The 17,234-nt window shown below is 40.3% G+C and overlaps 1 protein-coding gene across 1 annotated transcript in view; it reads right to left on the minus strand.

The window, feature by feature from the left end:
- Positions 1-15,071: 15,071 nt before the first annotated feature.
- Positions 15,072-17,234, minus strand: part of LOC149451674 (arsenite methyltransferase-like) — a 42,253-nt gene continuing 40,090 nt past the window's right edge. The window contains exon 11 of the mRNA XM_089690229.1: positions 15,072-15,875. Coding sequence (XP_089546355.1) covers positions 15,789-15,875 — 87 coding nt within the window. The 3' untranslated portion in view covers positions 15,072-15,788. The remainder of the gene's footprint in view (positions 15,876-17,234) is intronic.

Genomic DNA, 17,234 nt, shown 5'->3' on the forward strand with positions numbered 1-17,234 from the left:
CACAATATTAAAGCAAACATGAGAAGCCACCAACAGGTAACGCCATGTGTGAACAGACAAAGTATTACGTTGTGCACCTGTTATGCAGAGTACTATCTGTGGCGGAGCTCAGGGTATAGACAGCGGTTGCAGGGAGCAAGGCACAACAATAGCCAGCGATGCAGCATTCATTTATATACAAAGCTCACCCAACCTCCTCCATCTGACTGTAAACACTGGCACTACACGGGTGTGCTTGCCTAGTGGAGACTCTGCTTACACCACTGCCCACGTCATATGGACCCGGTGGACCCCAGACAAGGCTGTTAGCTTTGATAAAAGCCACCCCAAGGACCAGCAGCAGGGCTCCCTGGATTATGGGTCATTTAGCTAGTACATCAGGGACCATGTCCAGCTGAAATCCACACACGGATGGACAGCCAATCCTTTAGACCGGCCAGGTAGAGGAGCACACCTAGGTCCTGCACATTGGAGGACAAAAGAGGAACACTGAGGCTGCAGGTGGGCTCAAATGTATGAGTTAGGTCCTGGAAGCATGGGTTGGCGGGGCCCTTACCCAGCTGTGCTGACATGGAGCTGTCAGGAAAAGTGGAATTAATTTATCGTCATAGATTTCTTGAGGGAGATTGTTGCTAAATATTTCTGTCCCAAGTGGAGGAGCATCTACAACCCAGTCTGCAGGAGGGCCCGCATATTTCCTCTGACCATTAACCAGTACAAGATTAATATTACACCGTTACATCCACTCCAGAAGGAAAGCTTTCTTGTCTTTATTCAGAGAATTAATTCAAGCCTCACACTCAGCATTCATCACATTGTTGTCTATCATAGAGAATAATCAGCTCTCTCCATGGGATCTGAGGCTGAACTAAGCTCTTTTCCATGCTCAGACCAGGAGAAGCAGACAAAAGCCCCGGTCTCCTCCATGGGCCATAATCAGTGGGTAGAAGGCTAGTCCCTTCCAAAAGCCCCTTTTCTGGTTGGGTTTGTCACAAAGTCTAACCTCTCAGTTCCCACAGACTGCCTTTTTTTAGACACAGCCAAGCACCCAAAGACAGCAGCAAAAAGGATCTGATCATGCACATCATTATGGAGTGACCTGTAGCAGGATCAGAAGCTCCTGATCATTTCAGCTCCTGGCCTTATCGGTGGACCATGGCTGACACTGGCAGCCAGCAGTTCCAATCAGGGGCGGACTGACCATTTGAAAACTCTGGCACTGCCCGAGGGCCCAGGGTCAGTAGGGGGCCCCATGAGATGCCCTTGGTACCTTTTTTCATAGGATTTTTGGAGTTTGGGCAAGGATACAGGGGCCCCATGATCCCCTATTGCCCGGGGGCCCTATGAGGTGTCAGTCCGCCCCTGGTTCCAACGCACATGTCAGTGGAGGTTCTACCATTTTAAAATGTTGCTGCAACAAACAACTGCTGTCCCTGCACCATTTTAAAATGAACCCATGGACTCAAGTGGTCGAAGCTGAACTTCAGGCAAAAAAGTAGCTATCACTTATGCCAGCTATGTATTTATTTTAAACAATTTCTTTAAAGGTATGGCAATTTTTTACATAGTTACACTGGTCCAGCTTGGACCAAGGTAAGTATGTATGTGTCATACATGTGGGATCCCCTGTGGAAGCTGGAAATCGCTGCAATGGGCACCAATATCTCTACTTGCTTCCAGGTTCTGTGGTGTATGGATTCCCTGCTAAGCTGAGGTCACTCACTTAGTATGGGTGCCATTCAGGGAACACTGCATTTTCTCACTGAATGTAAAGTGTTTTCTTATTGGATGAGCTGGACGGGTGGGGTGTTGATGTCATGATCTTCAACAATCAGAGAACACGTTACATTCATTGAGTGCAAAGTATGCTGTTTGGGTGATCTCCTATGTTCACAGTGCAGCAGGGCAGCCACCTGTCATGGGATCTGGAAGCTAGTAGAGATCACTGTAGTAGCAGTGCCTACTACAGTGAATTCCAGCTTCCACATGGATCCCACAGATTCGACACATACATACTTATATCGGTCCATACAGGTCCAATGTAACTATGTCAAAAATTGCATACTAATACAACTTTACACCCACTCACATCAAATCTGACTTACAGAGAAGTTGCACGATTTCAAAGTCGGGTGACATGCCGATTTGCAAAGCACCTGATACAGATGTCTATGCAAACTGCACCCAAAGTAGTGCAAGCACTACTTTAGAAATCATAGCGGCTCAGAGAAAGTCAGAATTGCACTGATATAACTGCTCTAATTGCAGACAATAGGGTGCGACTTGGCGTGCGATTTGCAAGTTGCATGGCATGCAAATCGCATGCCAAGTCACACGCATTGCAACCAGGGTCCAACTACAGTTGGGATAAGTACATGAATTTTCTCAACATTTAGGGGCATAGTTATAACAGAGAGTGGATATTTCTACTTGATTTACAAAACTGTGTTAAATGATAAATGCTGAACTTCGGTGATGCCTGATAAAGATGGTTCTGCCTTTCCAGGGAGAAAAGCAGTGGAAGGCATTGTCAGGAGGAGAACAGTGATCTCTGTAGGAGGTAATAAATACCTGAAATGTTTGCACCTACACATTATTTAGCATGCATCCACTTACTATGAAAAGCTAGCATTCTTTGATCTGCATTCTCTTTCAATCGATCCTTTTGATGATCCCTCTCAAAGCTATTTTGAAAAATTATGTGAGTTACTGGCAATATCTGAAACAGGATAGTGCCTAATTTAGGACCTGGAATAACAAGTCTAACCGGCCTTAGGTGTAAATATACAAAAAACAATAATTGCAGAGGTCTGTGTTGCATTATTTTCTTGCTAGCATCAACAACTCACTTATGATTTTTACTTGTAGTCTAGAGCTGCTCTTTAACATGGGGATCTTTTTTTCATCTTTTCAGATCCAGCATCGTTTATTAGGACAATCAAAATACATACAATGGCCTTATTATAATCCATATAGGAGGGCTTTCTTTGAAACTGCTTCTCCATCAACTCTTTAAATAGAGTGAACAATAAACTCTTGGGTTACAAGTGGAAAGGTGACTGACTGCTGATATTGGCAGCTGTACAACCCTAGGGCAAGTCACCTGTTGTTCTGTAACCTCTCAGCAGGTATAGTAGGCTTGTCACATCTTAGTAACAACTGCTATCTTATGTGAAAGGGAAACGGAAGGTTTTTAAAATGTATTAGTTATACGTTTGAAGGAGAAGTCAGTGTAAAGATATTGACCAATGTCTCATATCAAGTTTATTGATTTATAGCAGATGGACAAGATAAATGTAATGACCAAGTGTTTATTTTGTACACTGGAACAGCTATATCTGCTCATTACATATGCAGGTTTCTGCTTCTTGCTTACTTAGCAGTGCTGTACAATAGAGCCTCACTGTTGTGTCTCCTATCTCACAGCAAGTCTTCTACACAGGATCAGTCTGTAGCTTCTAAATCAGAGATCCCCAAACCTTTTAGTATGAGGACCACATTGTATATTCTACAAATTTTTACTGGTGTTTCTTTTAATCAGCATGATATGGTTTAGTGCAAAAGAGAAAAATCTTCAGTAAAACAAAGCAAAGAAATTCCAAGTAATTATGATACCATCTGAGTGTCCCCTCACATTAGAGTTCCTATCATAGTTACATAGTTAGTCTGGCTGAAAAAAGACAAAAGTCCATCCAGTTCAACCATTAAAAAAAAAAAGTTATAATCCTATACCCACAGTTGATCCAGAGGAAGGCAAAAAACCCAGCAAAGCATGGTCCAATTTGCTCCTCCAGGGGAAAAACTTCTTTCTTGTTCCCCAGAGAGGCAATCGGATATTCCCTGGATCAACTTTACCTATAAAAGTTAGTAACCAGTTATATTCTCCTAGATTGTAAGCTCCGAGGAGCAGGGCCCTCTTATCCCTGTTGTATTGAACTGTATTGTTGCTGTATTGTCTCCCGTTATATTGTAAAGCTCTGAGCAAACTGTTGGCGCTATAGAAATCCTGTATAATAATAATGATAATATTCTGTGTATCCAAGAAAGAATCCAGGCCTTTTTTAAAGCAATCCACTGACGTGGCCAGAACCAACTCTTGAGGGAGTCTATTCCACATTTTCACAGCTCTTACTGTGAAGAAACCTTTTCGTATTTGGAGATTATATTTCTTTTGGAGATTATATTTTTTTTCCTCCAGATGTAAAGAGTGCCCCCTTGTCCTCTGTGATGACCTCAGGGTGAATAGCTCTACACCGAGTTCACTATATGAACCACTTATGTATTTATACATGTTGATCATATTCCCTCTTAATCTCCTCTTCTCAAGAGAGAATAAATTCAGTTCCTCTAATCTTTCCTCATAGCTGATCTCCTCCATGCCTCGTATCAGTTTGGTTGCCCTTCTCTGTACTTTCTCCAGTTCCCCAGTGTTCTTTTTGTGAACAGGTGCCCAAAACTGAACTGCGTATTCCAGATGAGGTTTTACTAATGTTTTGTACAGGGGTAATATGATATCTCTCTCTCTGGAGTCTATACCTCTTTTAATACAAGAGAGGATTTTGCTCGCTGTAGAAACCGCAGCTTGGCATTGCATGCCATTATTAAGCTTATTATTATTATTATACAGGATTTATATAGCGCCAACAGTTTGCTCAGCGCTTTACAATATAACGGGAGACAATACAGCAACAATACAGTTCAATACAAGAGGGAAAGGAGGGCCCTGCTCCTTGAAGCTTACAATCTATGAGATCAATGTCCTCTTTACATCATAGTTCCCATCAGAGTCCCTCCTTATACCAGGGTCCCCACAAGAGTCCCATCTTACATCAGAGTCCCCCGTAACATCAGAGGCTTTTTCAAGGGGCTGGATTTGACCCCCAGGCCATAGTTTGGAGACTCTTGCTCAAATATATAAAATAGACACAATACCCCTAACAGTGCAGGAAAGGTAATGTGATCTAGGCTGTCTATGTTTTAGGTCATAAGAGAGCTTGGGGGAAGCATGTTTTATTCATAACAACCAGGACATGTTTATTTACTTAAACCATAATATGATTTATTAATACTGGCATGTGACCTATTGATTTATATCAGATGAGCAAAATACATATAATTACCATATGTATTTTTTATACACTGGGACAGCTATGTGTGCTCATTACATATGCAGGTCCTGCTTAGTTAGTAGTGCTATACAATGTAAAGCTTCACTGTGGTGTCTCCTATCTCACAGCAAGTCTTCTACACAGGATTAGTCTGCACCCTCTAAACAAATAAAACAGCCATAATACTCCTGATAGGATAGTAATATGGACAGCCTAGGATTTAGGTCAGAAGGGAGCATGAACGTGATTTAGTAATTTAGTAATACTGGCACATGGCCTATTGATTTGTATCAGATGTTCAAAATACATATATTGACCATGTGCATATACTTGGGCATCTACGTATATGTGCTCATTACATATGCAAGTTCTGCAACCAATGGCTACAGCACTGATCTATGTATTCTGACTGGGAAGTTGGGGAAGTTCCCGTTGTCAGAATACAACGGTGAGACGGGGGAGATCCCTGCAGGCTCTTAAAACATAAAACAGCCACATTACCCTGATAGCATGAGAAAGACCATGTAATCTAAGCAGGGCTTTTTTTTTCAGTGGAAATGCAGTTCTGGCACCTCCAGCATTGAATGTATGTAATGGCAAGGTGTGCTGGGGTATGCTGGATGGTATATTGATGCTGGCTGCTGGAGGATCTATTGTTGTTTGAGGGGAACTATTTTTGTGGGGGATCTTTTTTTGCTTGGGTGGGTCTTATGTTGCTGGGGGGGTCAATTGTTGCTTGGAGGGATCTACTCTAGAGGGAGGGATGTATTGTTGCTGACTGCTGGAGGGTCTATTGATGCTGACTGTGGGAAGATCTGTAGTTTCTGCCAGTGGTCTATTGCTGCTGGAGGGGTATTTTGTTATAGGTGGTCCATTGTTGCTGTGGAGATCTATTGTTGCTGGGGGGTCTATTGTTGCTGGCTGCAGAGGATCTATTTTACTGCTTTTCTTATTAATATTAACAAATTCCACACAAATTACTGAGCACCACAAAATGATACTTGATTCTGTATTCTTTACCAAGACTGTACTGGGAGGTGAGTAGTGGGTGGAACCAAGGAACAGTGCACGGAGGTCGGTAGGGGCAGAGACAAGGGGTGATTTGGAAAGAGAGAGTTCCAGTACCTATTCTCTGAGAAAAAAGCCCAGAATCTAAGTGGCCTAGGGTTTAGGTCACAAGGGAGTTTGTGACCTAAGCATGTTTTATGCATAAAAAAATAGTGTATATATTTTTTTTACTGATGTGGTTTAGTAATGCTGGCACATGGCCTAGTGATCTAAATCAAATGTTTGAAATACATATAATGATGTGTATACTTTGTACACTGAGGCAGCTATATGTGCTCATTAGTTTCCATAATAACCCTCCCCACTGGGTAGACACACAATTAACACAATTCTGTATTAAAACTTCAAATGTCCAGTGGAGAGGGTTTCTATGGAAACACGTACACAATGTAGTGTATATATGCTGGCTAAGTGTCACCCTAAGTGCCGGTTCCCGTTTGATCCACATCCAATCCATAGAATATGTGAAATGACATTGCTTCCTATGGTGTCTGTTTACATACTGTATTTATATATATATATATTTCTTTAGGCCTTGTTCCAGGGTCAGTGCTAGACTATTTTGCGACCAGCTACTTGCGCCCCCCCCCCAAAAAAAAAAAGAAAAAGAAATTTTAAAAATGTTTAAAATGGTAGAAAATATTAAATCTACAAAACATGAAACTGCTAAATTTCTTTTAATTTCCAAAAATAAGTGCCATAAGATGCCACCAGCACCAATATTAAAGACAAAATCAGTGTCACGGATGGACTGTATCTGTGGCTGGCAGTGGCAGGGTGACAGTTGCAGTGAGTAGAGGATGATGGATCCACACTCTGACAGATCCCAGGCTGGAATTCCCCAGGCAATGTGAGGAGATAAAACACTGTGACAGCAGGTAGCCCAGCCCACACACACAGAGAACACATGAACTGAGCGATCCCACACAGTGACCGATCGGACACAACACACCAACACTGACATAGATCAACAAGTCCAGCAGGCACAAGAAGAGCAGGCTTTGGGATCGTGATGATGTCATCATTCACTAAAACATTGCACATGTGATGGATGGCCGTCACAACACAAGAAACAAATTATCAAACATTACCTTCCTCCGCAGGCACAGCTCCACCTCCGCTGCTGAATGGGAAGAGAAGGGCTGGAATTCCACAGTGATCAGCAGCTGCCAGCCAGCTTGCAGTAAGGGACTGAGTCTGAGAGGAACACTGAAAGGAGCTGCAGCTCAGCTGCTACACTGGCCCCAGACTCCCGGGCATCTTCCTCTGTCCTTTCTTCCTCTCTTCTGCCACCCTTCCTCTCAGCTGGAGGATCATTCATGACGTGGTGGCTCACACACAAAGAGAGTGCTGGCCTGTGCTGTGCCCAGGCGCCCCTAGGTGGAAGTGTGCTCTAGGCGGCTGCCTAGTTTGCCTAGTGGAAGCATGGGCCAGGCATGGTTCACACTATTGCATTCCTGCACCATTTTCAAAACACAGTAGCTGGGAAATCACATGGTGCTTCCTCATTGTAATATTTTTTATTATAGAAGTAAAAAAGGGCAACATAAAACTAGTGTGATATTTGGCACTGTTTTGGATAAATTAATGCATCAATATCTGGTTTGATGGATGTAGTAGCAATTCTCAATTAATTCTCAAATCTAGGTGCTGCCAAAAACTGATGACAGGGGCGGACTGACAACTCATGGGGCCCTCGGGCAATAGGGGATCATGGGGCCCCTGTGTTCTTGCCCAAACTCAAAAAAGCCTATGAAAAAGGTACCAGGGGAATCTCATGGCCCCCTACTGACCTCAGGCCCTCGGGCAGTGCCCGAGTTTCCAAATGGTCAGTCCGCCCCTGGACATGAATAAGGTGTGATTGTGAGTAGTGGGAGATTTTTCTTTGGGAAGATAAAACTTATAAAAGTACAGTAAAGAAATATTTTTATTCGTCCACTAAATGTTTGCTAACTGTAATTGCATTTAAAAAATGTTTAAATAAGTTTACAGTTTTGTGTTGGGGCAAATTCATTGCTGTTGTGGGCAGTAGGTTGAACACCCCTGATATAGAGCCATTTGATTCTAAGGGCCTGTATATCTGCACTGCAAACAATCACATTTTAATTTTTTTCTCTCACAGTGCAACTGAAATGTTTGCTGCGCAACAAAGAGGATATTTTTCTCTTTTGCTTTTTATTCAGCCAAAAACACAGCAAATGTACTATTTTTAATGCACTGTAAAGCCACACCAAACTAACAATCTGTATCTCAGGAAAAAGTCTTTATAAGTAATAATGACTATCACCACTTGTTGGCTATCTGTAAACTGACAGTAGATTAATTTACAGTGAACATAAAAATGACTGATGTTAGGTGGTAATAACAAATGTCAGAATAATCTTGGACACTCTCTTTATTATTTAAAGGGAGTCAACGAGAAAAGAAACGTAAATCTCCTTTATGTTTGGGACTCCTCTGTTAGTGGGTATACATCCCCCCACAAAGGTCCTGTTTTTTCTCAGGATGATTATTTCCAATTACAGATGTCACCTTTTGAAATATGGTGCTCTTTTGTAGTCAGACTTTAATCTCCAGAAACTTCAAACAAATGTAGGATGTGAGTCCCCTGATGTTTTTCTAGGTGGCTGACGTCTAGGTGATTGACGTCTTCATGATACTGTACTACAGCAAGGAGTCAAAGACAAACATTTTTAATTTTCCGTTTAAGGGATTGTATAGTGTTTTTGTGTATATTTTTATATATGCATTTGTTAAAAAACAAAAAAATAATATAAACAGTATATATGGAGGTTGGACATTATTATAGAAACACAAGATAAAAGAACAAAAATATGGCATTGGACCACTTCGGCATCCAAGATGGTCTGAATGCTCCTGGGAATTGACAAATATAAGTCTGGGATGGTGGATAATGGAATCTCATATCACTCTTCATGCAAAAATCGTTCCAGTTCTCACAGAGATGCTGGAGGCAGGAAATGAGCCCGAACCTTGTTCTTCAAAATTGACCATAGTGGCTCTATGATATTGAGGTCCGATGACTGCGGTGCCCAGGGAAGGTGCAAGACTTCATCTGCATTCTCATCAAACCATGATTTAACAACACCAGTTGTGTGAATCGGAGCATTATTGCCTTTGTAAATGGCACTGATGTCGGGAAACAAAGTCTGCACCATGGGGTGCACATGGTCTGCCAAAATTTGTACATAGTCACTGGCATCGACTCTACCTCAAGGTGACGATGGGGCCTTTTTCAGTGGAAACACCTGAATACGCGCAACTTAATCTTAAGCATTTTGTTTTGTGTCTTTTGCTCAATGGCAGCTCTCCACCCTATTCTCCTCCACCTCTCCTCCCCTAGTGCTTTCCATTAGCTAAACAAAAACCCCTGAAGTTGTAAAATGCTTCTAGTACACTTCTAAACGCTTGTAACACACTTCTAAAAACTCCCTAAAACTAAAATCAAAACACCTGAAAATCACTCAAGTGAGAATGTACCTTAAAGTACAGTAATATGTGTGTTTCTATAGATGCACACAGTGTAGGGAGACTCGAGTCCCTGAATGGAAAAGTGGCTCCATGGGATGCTGCAAGAGAAATGAGTCACCTTAAAACAGGAAACCTGGGTAGCTATCAAGTGATGAAATCAGCTGCTGAAAATTCTTTAAAAAAGTGAGGGTTTAATAACACTTTAATATTTCATAGTTACTACTATTTTTGAGTGATATCACTACTATTATGCTATAGTATTATACAGTCAGTATATATCATTTAATGTGATCCGCTGTTGTTTAGAAGAAACACAGCTAAATAAATACAAGGGTCATTTCCCGCTCTCCCGTTCGCATGGCTCGTGACGTTTCAGGTAGAAAGACACAGCATATCATTTGCAGAAATTGCTAGCTTTCCTGATTAGAAATCTCATTAGAATGTGCCACCGTTGCAACATAGAACTTTACTGTATATTAAATGTTTATTTGTACAATAACTATTGTATATAAGCAATGAATAAAATGCTGTAAAAGGTTGATTTATAACCTTGTACACCTTTAAACTAACAACTAACAAGTCACGTCCGTGGCTGGGGGCGGGGGGCTGACCCATTAGAAGAGAAGATAAATAGCACACTATTGCAGTTGGATCCCACAGCCACAAATCAGAGGTCTTGTTTAATGGTTCCCCCCAGAAAAACGAGAACTCTGATTGGTTCTTATTAGTCGCAACTCTAGTCCTCTGCTTTTTTTCTTGATCAACATCTTTATTGAGCAAAGAAAATAAAGCATACAAAATCACAATAGAGTCAAGTTTACATATAAGGATGGGTTATCCATTCACTTCCAGTGCATTAAACATCACATTTTTTTTAATTTTGTATATAGCCCCACAGAACAGACAGTGCACAGTCCACATGTGCTTTTACTGTTTCACTGCAAAAAGGAAAACAGGAAACTTTATTTAGAGAAAAGACATAGAGTTTACCATAGATACAACTACAAACTTTGAAATACTGCAATCTACTGGTTGAAGAATATATCTCTACTTAATACTGATGTAGTTGTTGCACAAAATACATGAACACTGTATTCCAACACCCCCACTCAACAACTGCTCCTTATATTTGTCCCATTTTGGATCTCAGTTCTATGAATCTATTTCTTATAAGCAGTTTTGTCACAGCATCTGCAATCATGTTATTAATTTCACAATACATAAGCACAACTACATTTTGTTCACCCAGATCATGAATATAATGATGTCTATCATCAAAATATTTTGTTCTTGCAGTGATTTTGTCACTGGTAACAAGTTTGATGCATCCTTGTTTGTCCTCATATAAGATTGTAGACTGGGACATTGGCTTTCCAAGATCTTCAAGCAATTGACATAACCACACAGCTTCTTGACTGCCATAGGCAGGAGCAATGTATTCTGCCTCTGTAGAAGACAAAGCTACTGAGATTTGCTTCTAGCTGGACCAAGATATAGGACTGTTTCCTAATTTGAACAAGTAACCACTTGTGGATTTGTGAGTACTTAGATCACCTGCCCAATCAGAGTCCACATATCTGACGAGGTTTTAATCACCAACTGCAGACAGCTTCAGTCTCAAGTCCTTCATTTGTTTGAGATATTTCACGACTCTCTGATTAATGTCCAGTCTCTTTGGCATGGTTCACTCATGCGTTTAAAATGAAGCAACATGGCAGCTGCAATGACTGGACGTGTAGTGGTTGCAATATATAGCAATTCCCCCCACTGCTTGTCTGTACTGATCATTAGTAGGAAGAAGATCCTCATCAGTATTAGATATGCTGTGTCCATGGGAATACTTGCTTCTTTGGCTTCAGTCATGCCAAACTGCTGAAGCACTGCCTCCATTTTAGATTTCTGATTTAATAGTAAGCTGCCATATTCTTTAACCACTTCCAGACCGGACACTTTTACCCCCTTCCTGACCAGGGCAATTTTCAGCTTTTAGCACTATCACACTTTGAATGACAATTGCGCGGTCATGCAACACTGTACCCAAATGAATTTTTTACCATTTTTTTGAGATAGATAAAGCTTTATTTTGGTGATATTTATTCACCACTGGGATTTGTATTTTTTTTGCTATGTAAATGAAATGTCCAAAAATTTTGCAAATAAATAATATTTCATCATAAATCTTAGCCAAAATTTATTCCGTTATCTTTTTAGTAAAAAAAAAAAAATCCAAATTAGTTTATAACCAAAAATTATAATTTTTAAACATTTTTTTTTACATTTTTATTTTATTTTTTTATATTATTATTATTATTATTTTTTTTTTACATACTGTCACCCTAGCAGTACAGTGTCACCATGGTGACACTGTACTACTTGTGAGGGGTGATGAAGATTTTTTTTTTTTTTTTTTACACTGATTGCTTTTACACCCATATAGAATGTAAAAGCAATCATTTCTCTTTCTCTCTGTGTGCATTCTTGCACTCATTGAGAAGAACTGAGTGAGCTGTGATTGGTCACAGCTTGTCACATGGTACAAGGCTTTTGTGAATAGCCTTGTACCATGTGACCTCTGTGATCATTCACAGATTTCACACATAGTAAGCAATGATGTCACAAGTGACATCTTGCTTACTACTTTGCATGTGATCACTGATTGGCCAATCAGTGATCACATGATCGGGACCTCGTACAGAGGTCCCGTCCGACAATCGGTGTTTCACTGTGTCCGGAGGACACAGCGGGCACCGGATCGCGGTGCTGCGCGCTCCCAGGGAGCGCGCACAAGCAGGGTGCGGGGAGGCCATTTATAGACGGCCACCCGACCCTGCAGTGCCACCGTCCGGCCGTTTATATACAACGGCCGGTCGGGAAGTGGTTAAGCTGTACTTTAATTCCTAGGTAATATGTCACATCCCCAAGATCTTTAGTCTCAGAATGCTGGTTAAGCACTGCAGTCAACTTTCAACACTCATAGTAGAGATACACCTATGTGCAGGGTTGGACTGACCATTTGGAAACTCAGGCACCCGGGGTCAGTAGGGGTCCCATGAGATGCCCCTGGTACATTTTTCATAGACTTTTTTTAGTTTGGGCAAGGACACAGGGGCTCCATGATCCCCTATTGCCCGGGGCCCCATGAGTTGTCAGTCCGCCCCTGCCTATGTGTCCTGGATGCTTATGTGTCCTATTTCCTTGGATTTTTATCCTTTTTTGCATTAATAAAATTGACTTAAAATATTTTTTACATGCAAAAACTTTGTTTGTCTTTTTGTGCCTTTAAAATACCACAAAAAAACTCTTTATATATGTTGTTGTTTAGGGATGACAGCAACACTTATTACCCCACCAACAATTTTTGAATATGATTTGCTTCCAAACATTTTTAGATGGTTCAAATTCGGGGCTTTTTCATTCCACAGTTCATATGGAGTTTTTTCAGTTGATTTTCCTGCTAGTAGATTTTGGAGATAGCATACAGTCATAATTGCCTCCCTCTAGTATGTGGTTGGCATATCTGCATCAAACAGCATGGTTCTTCCACTCTCACATAGAGCACAGTTCATTCATTCTGCAATCCTGTTTTGTTGTGGGTTGTATGGTACAGTAGTTTGAAATATTATGCCACTGATGGCATTTTGCCAGATTTGTTTGCTTACTTGAGCCAAATACTGTTCACGTTTCTCTGGTACTTCACCTTTGCTGTGTAACAGAACATGTAGATAGTGTAGTATACCTGTAGTAAACCTCTATAAAAGTGAAAAAAAAACCTTGTCTTTCCTGGAGTCAATTTTTCCATTGGACCACAAAGATCTCAAATGAATTAAGTCCAGAGGGTTTTTTTTAGCTCTGCTGTTACTCTGATTTGGAAAGGCTTTTCTTGGAATTTTACCTTTTATACAGCTGGTACATTTCATTGTTTGATCACATGAACTCATTTTTATTCCACTTGCACAGTCATTCTCAGTTAATTTCTTTATTATGTCAGTACTTCTATGTCGGTGCTTCTGTGCCCAAGTCATCATGTGTAAACGCAGTTTGAATGTTTTTCTTCCTTCCCAGTATCAACCACCTCAATGCAGTTCAGATGATATAGTTCATCTGTAATTTTAGCCTTTGCAAGTAAGATATCCCCTTTTGTGATGGTGCATCTGTCACCTTGGAAGGTCACTACATGGTCTTGTTTTGTGAACTTCTTCACTGACAAAAGATAAAACAGCTGGGACATACAGGAGATTTTCTACAGGTATATTTCTGGTGACAGTCTGGGAAATAGGACAGTATTCTTTCTGATTCCACTATTGCCCATTAGCTGTGGTGATTATTTTTCTTTTTTACTCTGATCAAATTGAATAAAAAAAGTTCTGTAATTTTTCATGTGACTCGTAGCACCTGAGTCGACACACCATGCCTGCAACGGCGAGGTACAACTTTTGGACTGAAAAACATATTCATTATCTGAAGAAAAATCAGTTTTCTCTAGGGATGCAGGGAAATTTTATTTATTTATTTCAGGTACTTATGCTCCCGGTACCCGAAACCGATACTTTGTGGTGCGATTTGCGTCCATGCAAAATGAATGGGCACAAATCACACTGCAAAGAATGGCATGCAATTTGAACAGGAATGTGGTGCCATTCCTGTCCTAATTGCATGCGGTTTCCCCACCTCTCCTGTGTGAAACCAGGCTTGTCATAGCCTGCAAGGAAAGGAGATTTCAGATCCCCAGACCTGTGAAGCGGCTTTCTCTCCTTGCAGGGATGACAATATGGGCTAGACAGTTTCTGATTGGTCAGCACCACCACGGATTTCAAAAGCTTCTATATGACATGATCTTGTCATTTATTGTTTGGCAACTTGTAGCATTCCAACTGATGAATCAGACAGCTCAGCATAACCCTGCCAGAGGCTGTACTGTTAAATTGATGACAGAAATCCTCAGAAGACTAATTTGATATTACGATGGAGGAGGGCAAGTATCAATGATGAAGGCTACAAATGCAGAATGGAATCCCACAAACTCACATTACCAAGATATGGCCTTTAGGTGGCCCACAAAGGTGGTGTTGGCCAGGAGCCAGGAAATGTGGCTCTTCTCAAAGTCATAATTACATTACTTATTATTATTGCCAAAGTAAATACAGTGCATTCTAGCAATTGCCTGGTTTTTCAACAAGGGATGGATGATGAGGTGTGATGGGACTTTTTGCTTTTCAACTTGAGGGATTCGCATGGCTGCTCAGCTTTTATATATCAAATTACCAACAAGTAAGACAGTTTAACCATTTTTTTCATAATATCCATTACACTATTTTCATGCAATTTATTAAGTTGCGTAAAATTTCTATTTTGACTTTTTTGACGTTCCTTGACCTTCAGTTCCAAAGGTTCATCACTCCACTGTCATTGTAAATCATTCTTCACTTTATTTAATAAGAAATATATATTTCCAATGTTTGAAAAATATTGCGACTTTACCCTGTCTTAATTAAAAATGGGTACACTCTAATAAGAAAATATGTAGTTCTTCCCCCACAAAATTTTCAGTGTCAAAAGAAGCCCTCAGATGTTCTCAGGCTATTTCTTCTACAAGTCAAAAAACAGTGCTTAGGGAAAATACAGTAATATGGCCACTAGATGTAGCTGAGGTTCATAGGACAGGAGTGTTTATTCAGTATGATCCTCAGCTACATCTATTGGCCGTAATGTAGTATTTTCTCAAATCACTTTATTTTTTATGAATAAATAACACTTGACCAGTAGATTAAATAGTGGGAGAACATTTGGTTTTGTCACATTCATACTGAATGACTGTATCAGAATTTCCACTGGACACATAGCTATGCAAATGTTTTTACACTCCTTTAATTAACAAGTCAGCTAGAAATTGCAGTAATAGCTTGATATGCATTATTTTCCTCTAACTTTGATTGACTGTACTGAAAAATCACATTGATAGCTTATACTTTAATCTTTGATAAATAAGAACCATGGACAAATTAAAGTCCAAAGTTTGGCAAAGTGATATTGGTTTCTCTCAACAGAGCTTGATATGTATGCATCATCATTTTTCATTCTTCACAAAAGCGTTCCTTAGTGATGATCCTGCACATTGTAGTTTCAAGAAGATGATTTAGATTTACAGCAACTGTCAGATTTACTGGCCTGACGGCACTCTGCAAACTGGAATGGATCTTGGATTAGGCCCTGCAAGTAAAGAATACTAAATTACAGCAAGATACTGTAGATAGCTATTTGAAGGAAACCTTTCCTAAAAGAAACACAGAGCTTTCCTTTGCTGATTTCTGATGCTGATAATGCCAGCTGCCTGGCTGCCATGCTTATTCTCTGACTTAAGTCTTTTGGGTCACTAACTCAAAACACGTATGCATATAAAGATTTTTGGCTTTCCCTATTGGCATAGTTCTTCCAGGTCTGTGACTCATTAAATAATAAAGCCAGAGAATGTACATACACATAGAAAAAGTCCAAACGCACACCTCTTCTGAGTCCTCCTCTATCCCTATGCCAAAGTCCAAAAAGTAGCAGAAGACGCCAAAGGTTTCTGAATGAGATGTAGATGGTCCAGGTCCACTCAATGTAATAGTGTAGTTGTACCAGTGTAGTGTGAAACAAAAAGAACAAGATATGGGGCACACCATTAGTTCATTCAGTATGATGATCCTGAGATATAGTATTTAAAAAAGTTGCCTTCATAGGTGTTCCATAATAAACAGGCCTATCTTATCTGGCCTTACACCTGTAGAAATTTTCCTTTGGAAAATGTTTTAAGAACTTTTGCTTGATTATCTAAGAGTTAAAGAGGACGATGCAACAATCAGTTTCGACCAGAGTGAGCAAAAAAATCAAGGGACAAGGATGGAAAATTTTTGTGGAATCTAATAGGAATGAACAAATTTGAATTCACCCCTGGCCAAGAAAAATCGTAACTAGTCTTATGTGCATATGTTTGTCAAATTTTAATCTGGAAGTATAACGTTTGTTCTATGAACACAGACATTGACATGGTGCTCCAAGGAAAAGTCTTTTAAAATTTGACTACTCTATGAAGACACCACCAAATGTTGGACTAGTGGACAAATGATTTTTATATTACTTTCTTGTTTGAACATTAGACAGAAATTCTACAGGTGTAAGGCCAGCTGTAGTCGCAAGTGTACAAATAATCAATATTGATGCAGCGCTGTGACAAATAAGTATCAAATCAAATATGATTAACAATAAAGTGGGTTTCAACCGTGAGAAAATAGTGAATTCTGTGTCAAACAGCCCGCACAATCTCCGCACACAGTGATTCCCTCTATGACATATAAATTGCTATTTATAGATGGTGCAGGCAAAAAAATGCAGTCCACAGTAAGTATAGATGTATAAACACGTTTTTAGAGGACACACATGCTCCTGTGCTCGTGCAAAGTGGTAGGTGACAATCCTTGTATGGCTAGCATGCCCGCTCACCTTCCCCCTGCGACCCACAGGGGCCAAATAGCCTTACGGGTCACACCTTGACCCTATGCGTTTTCTCCAGGTGCAAGACACTCTTTA

Source organism: Staurois parvus, unplaced genomic scaffold (genome assembly GCF_062004578.1).
Source record: "Staurois parvus isolate SC_StPar_1 unplaced genomic scaffold, SC_StPar_1.0 ptg000525l, whole genome shotgun sequence".
NCBI lineage: Eukaryota > Metazoa > Chordata > Amphibia > Anura > Ranidae > Staurois > Staurois parvus.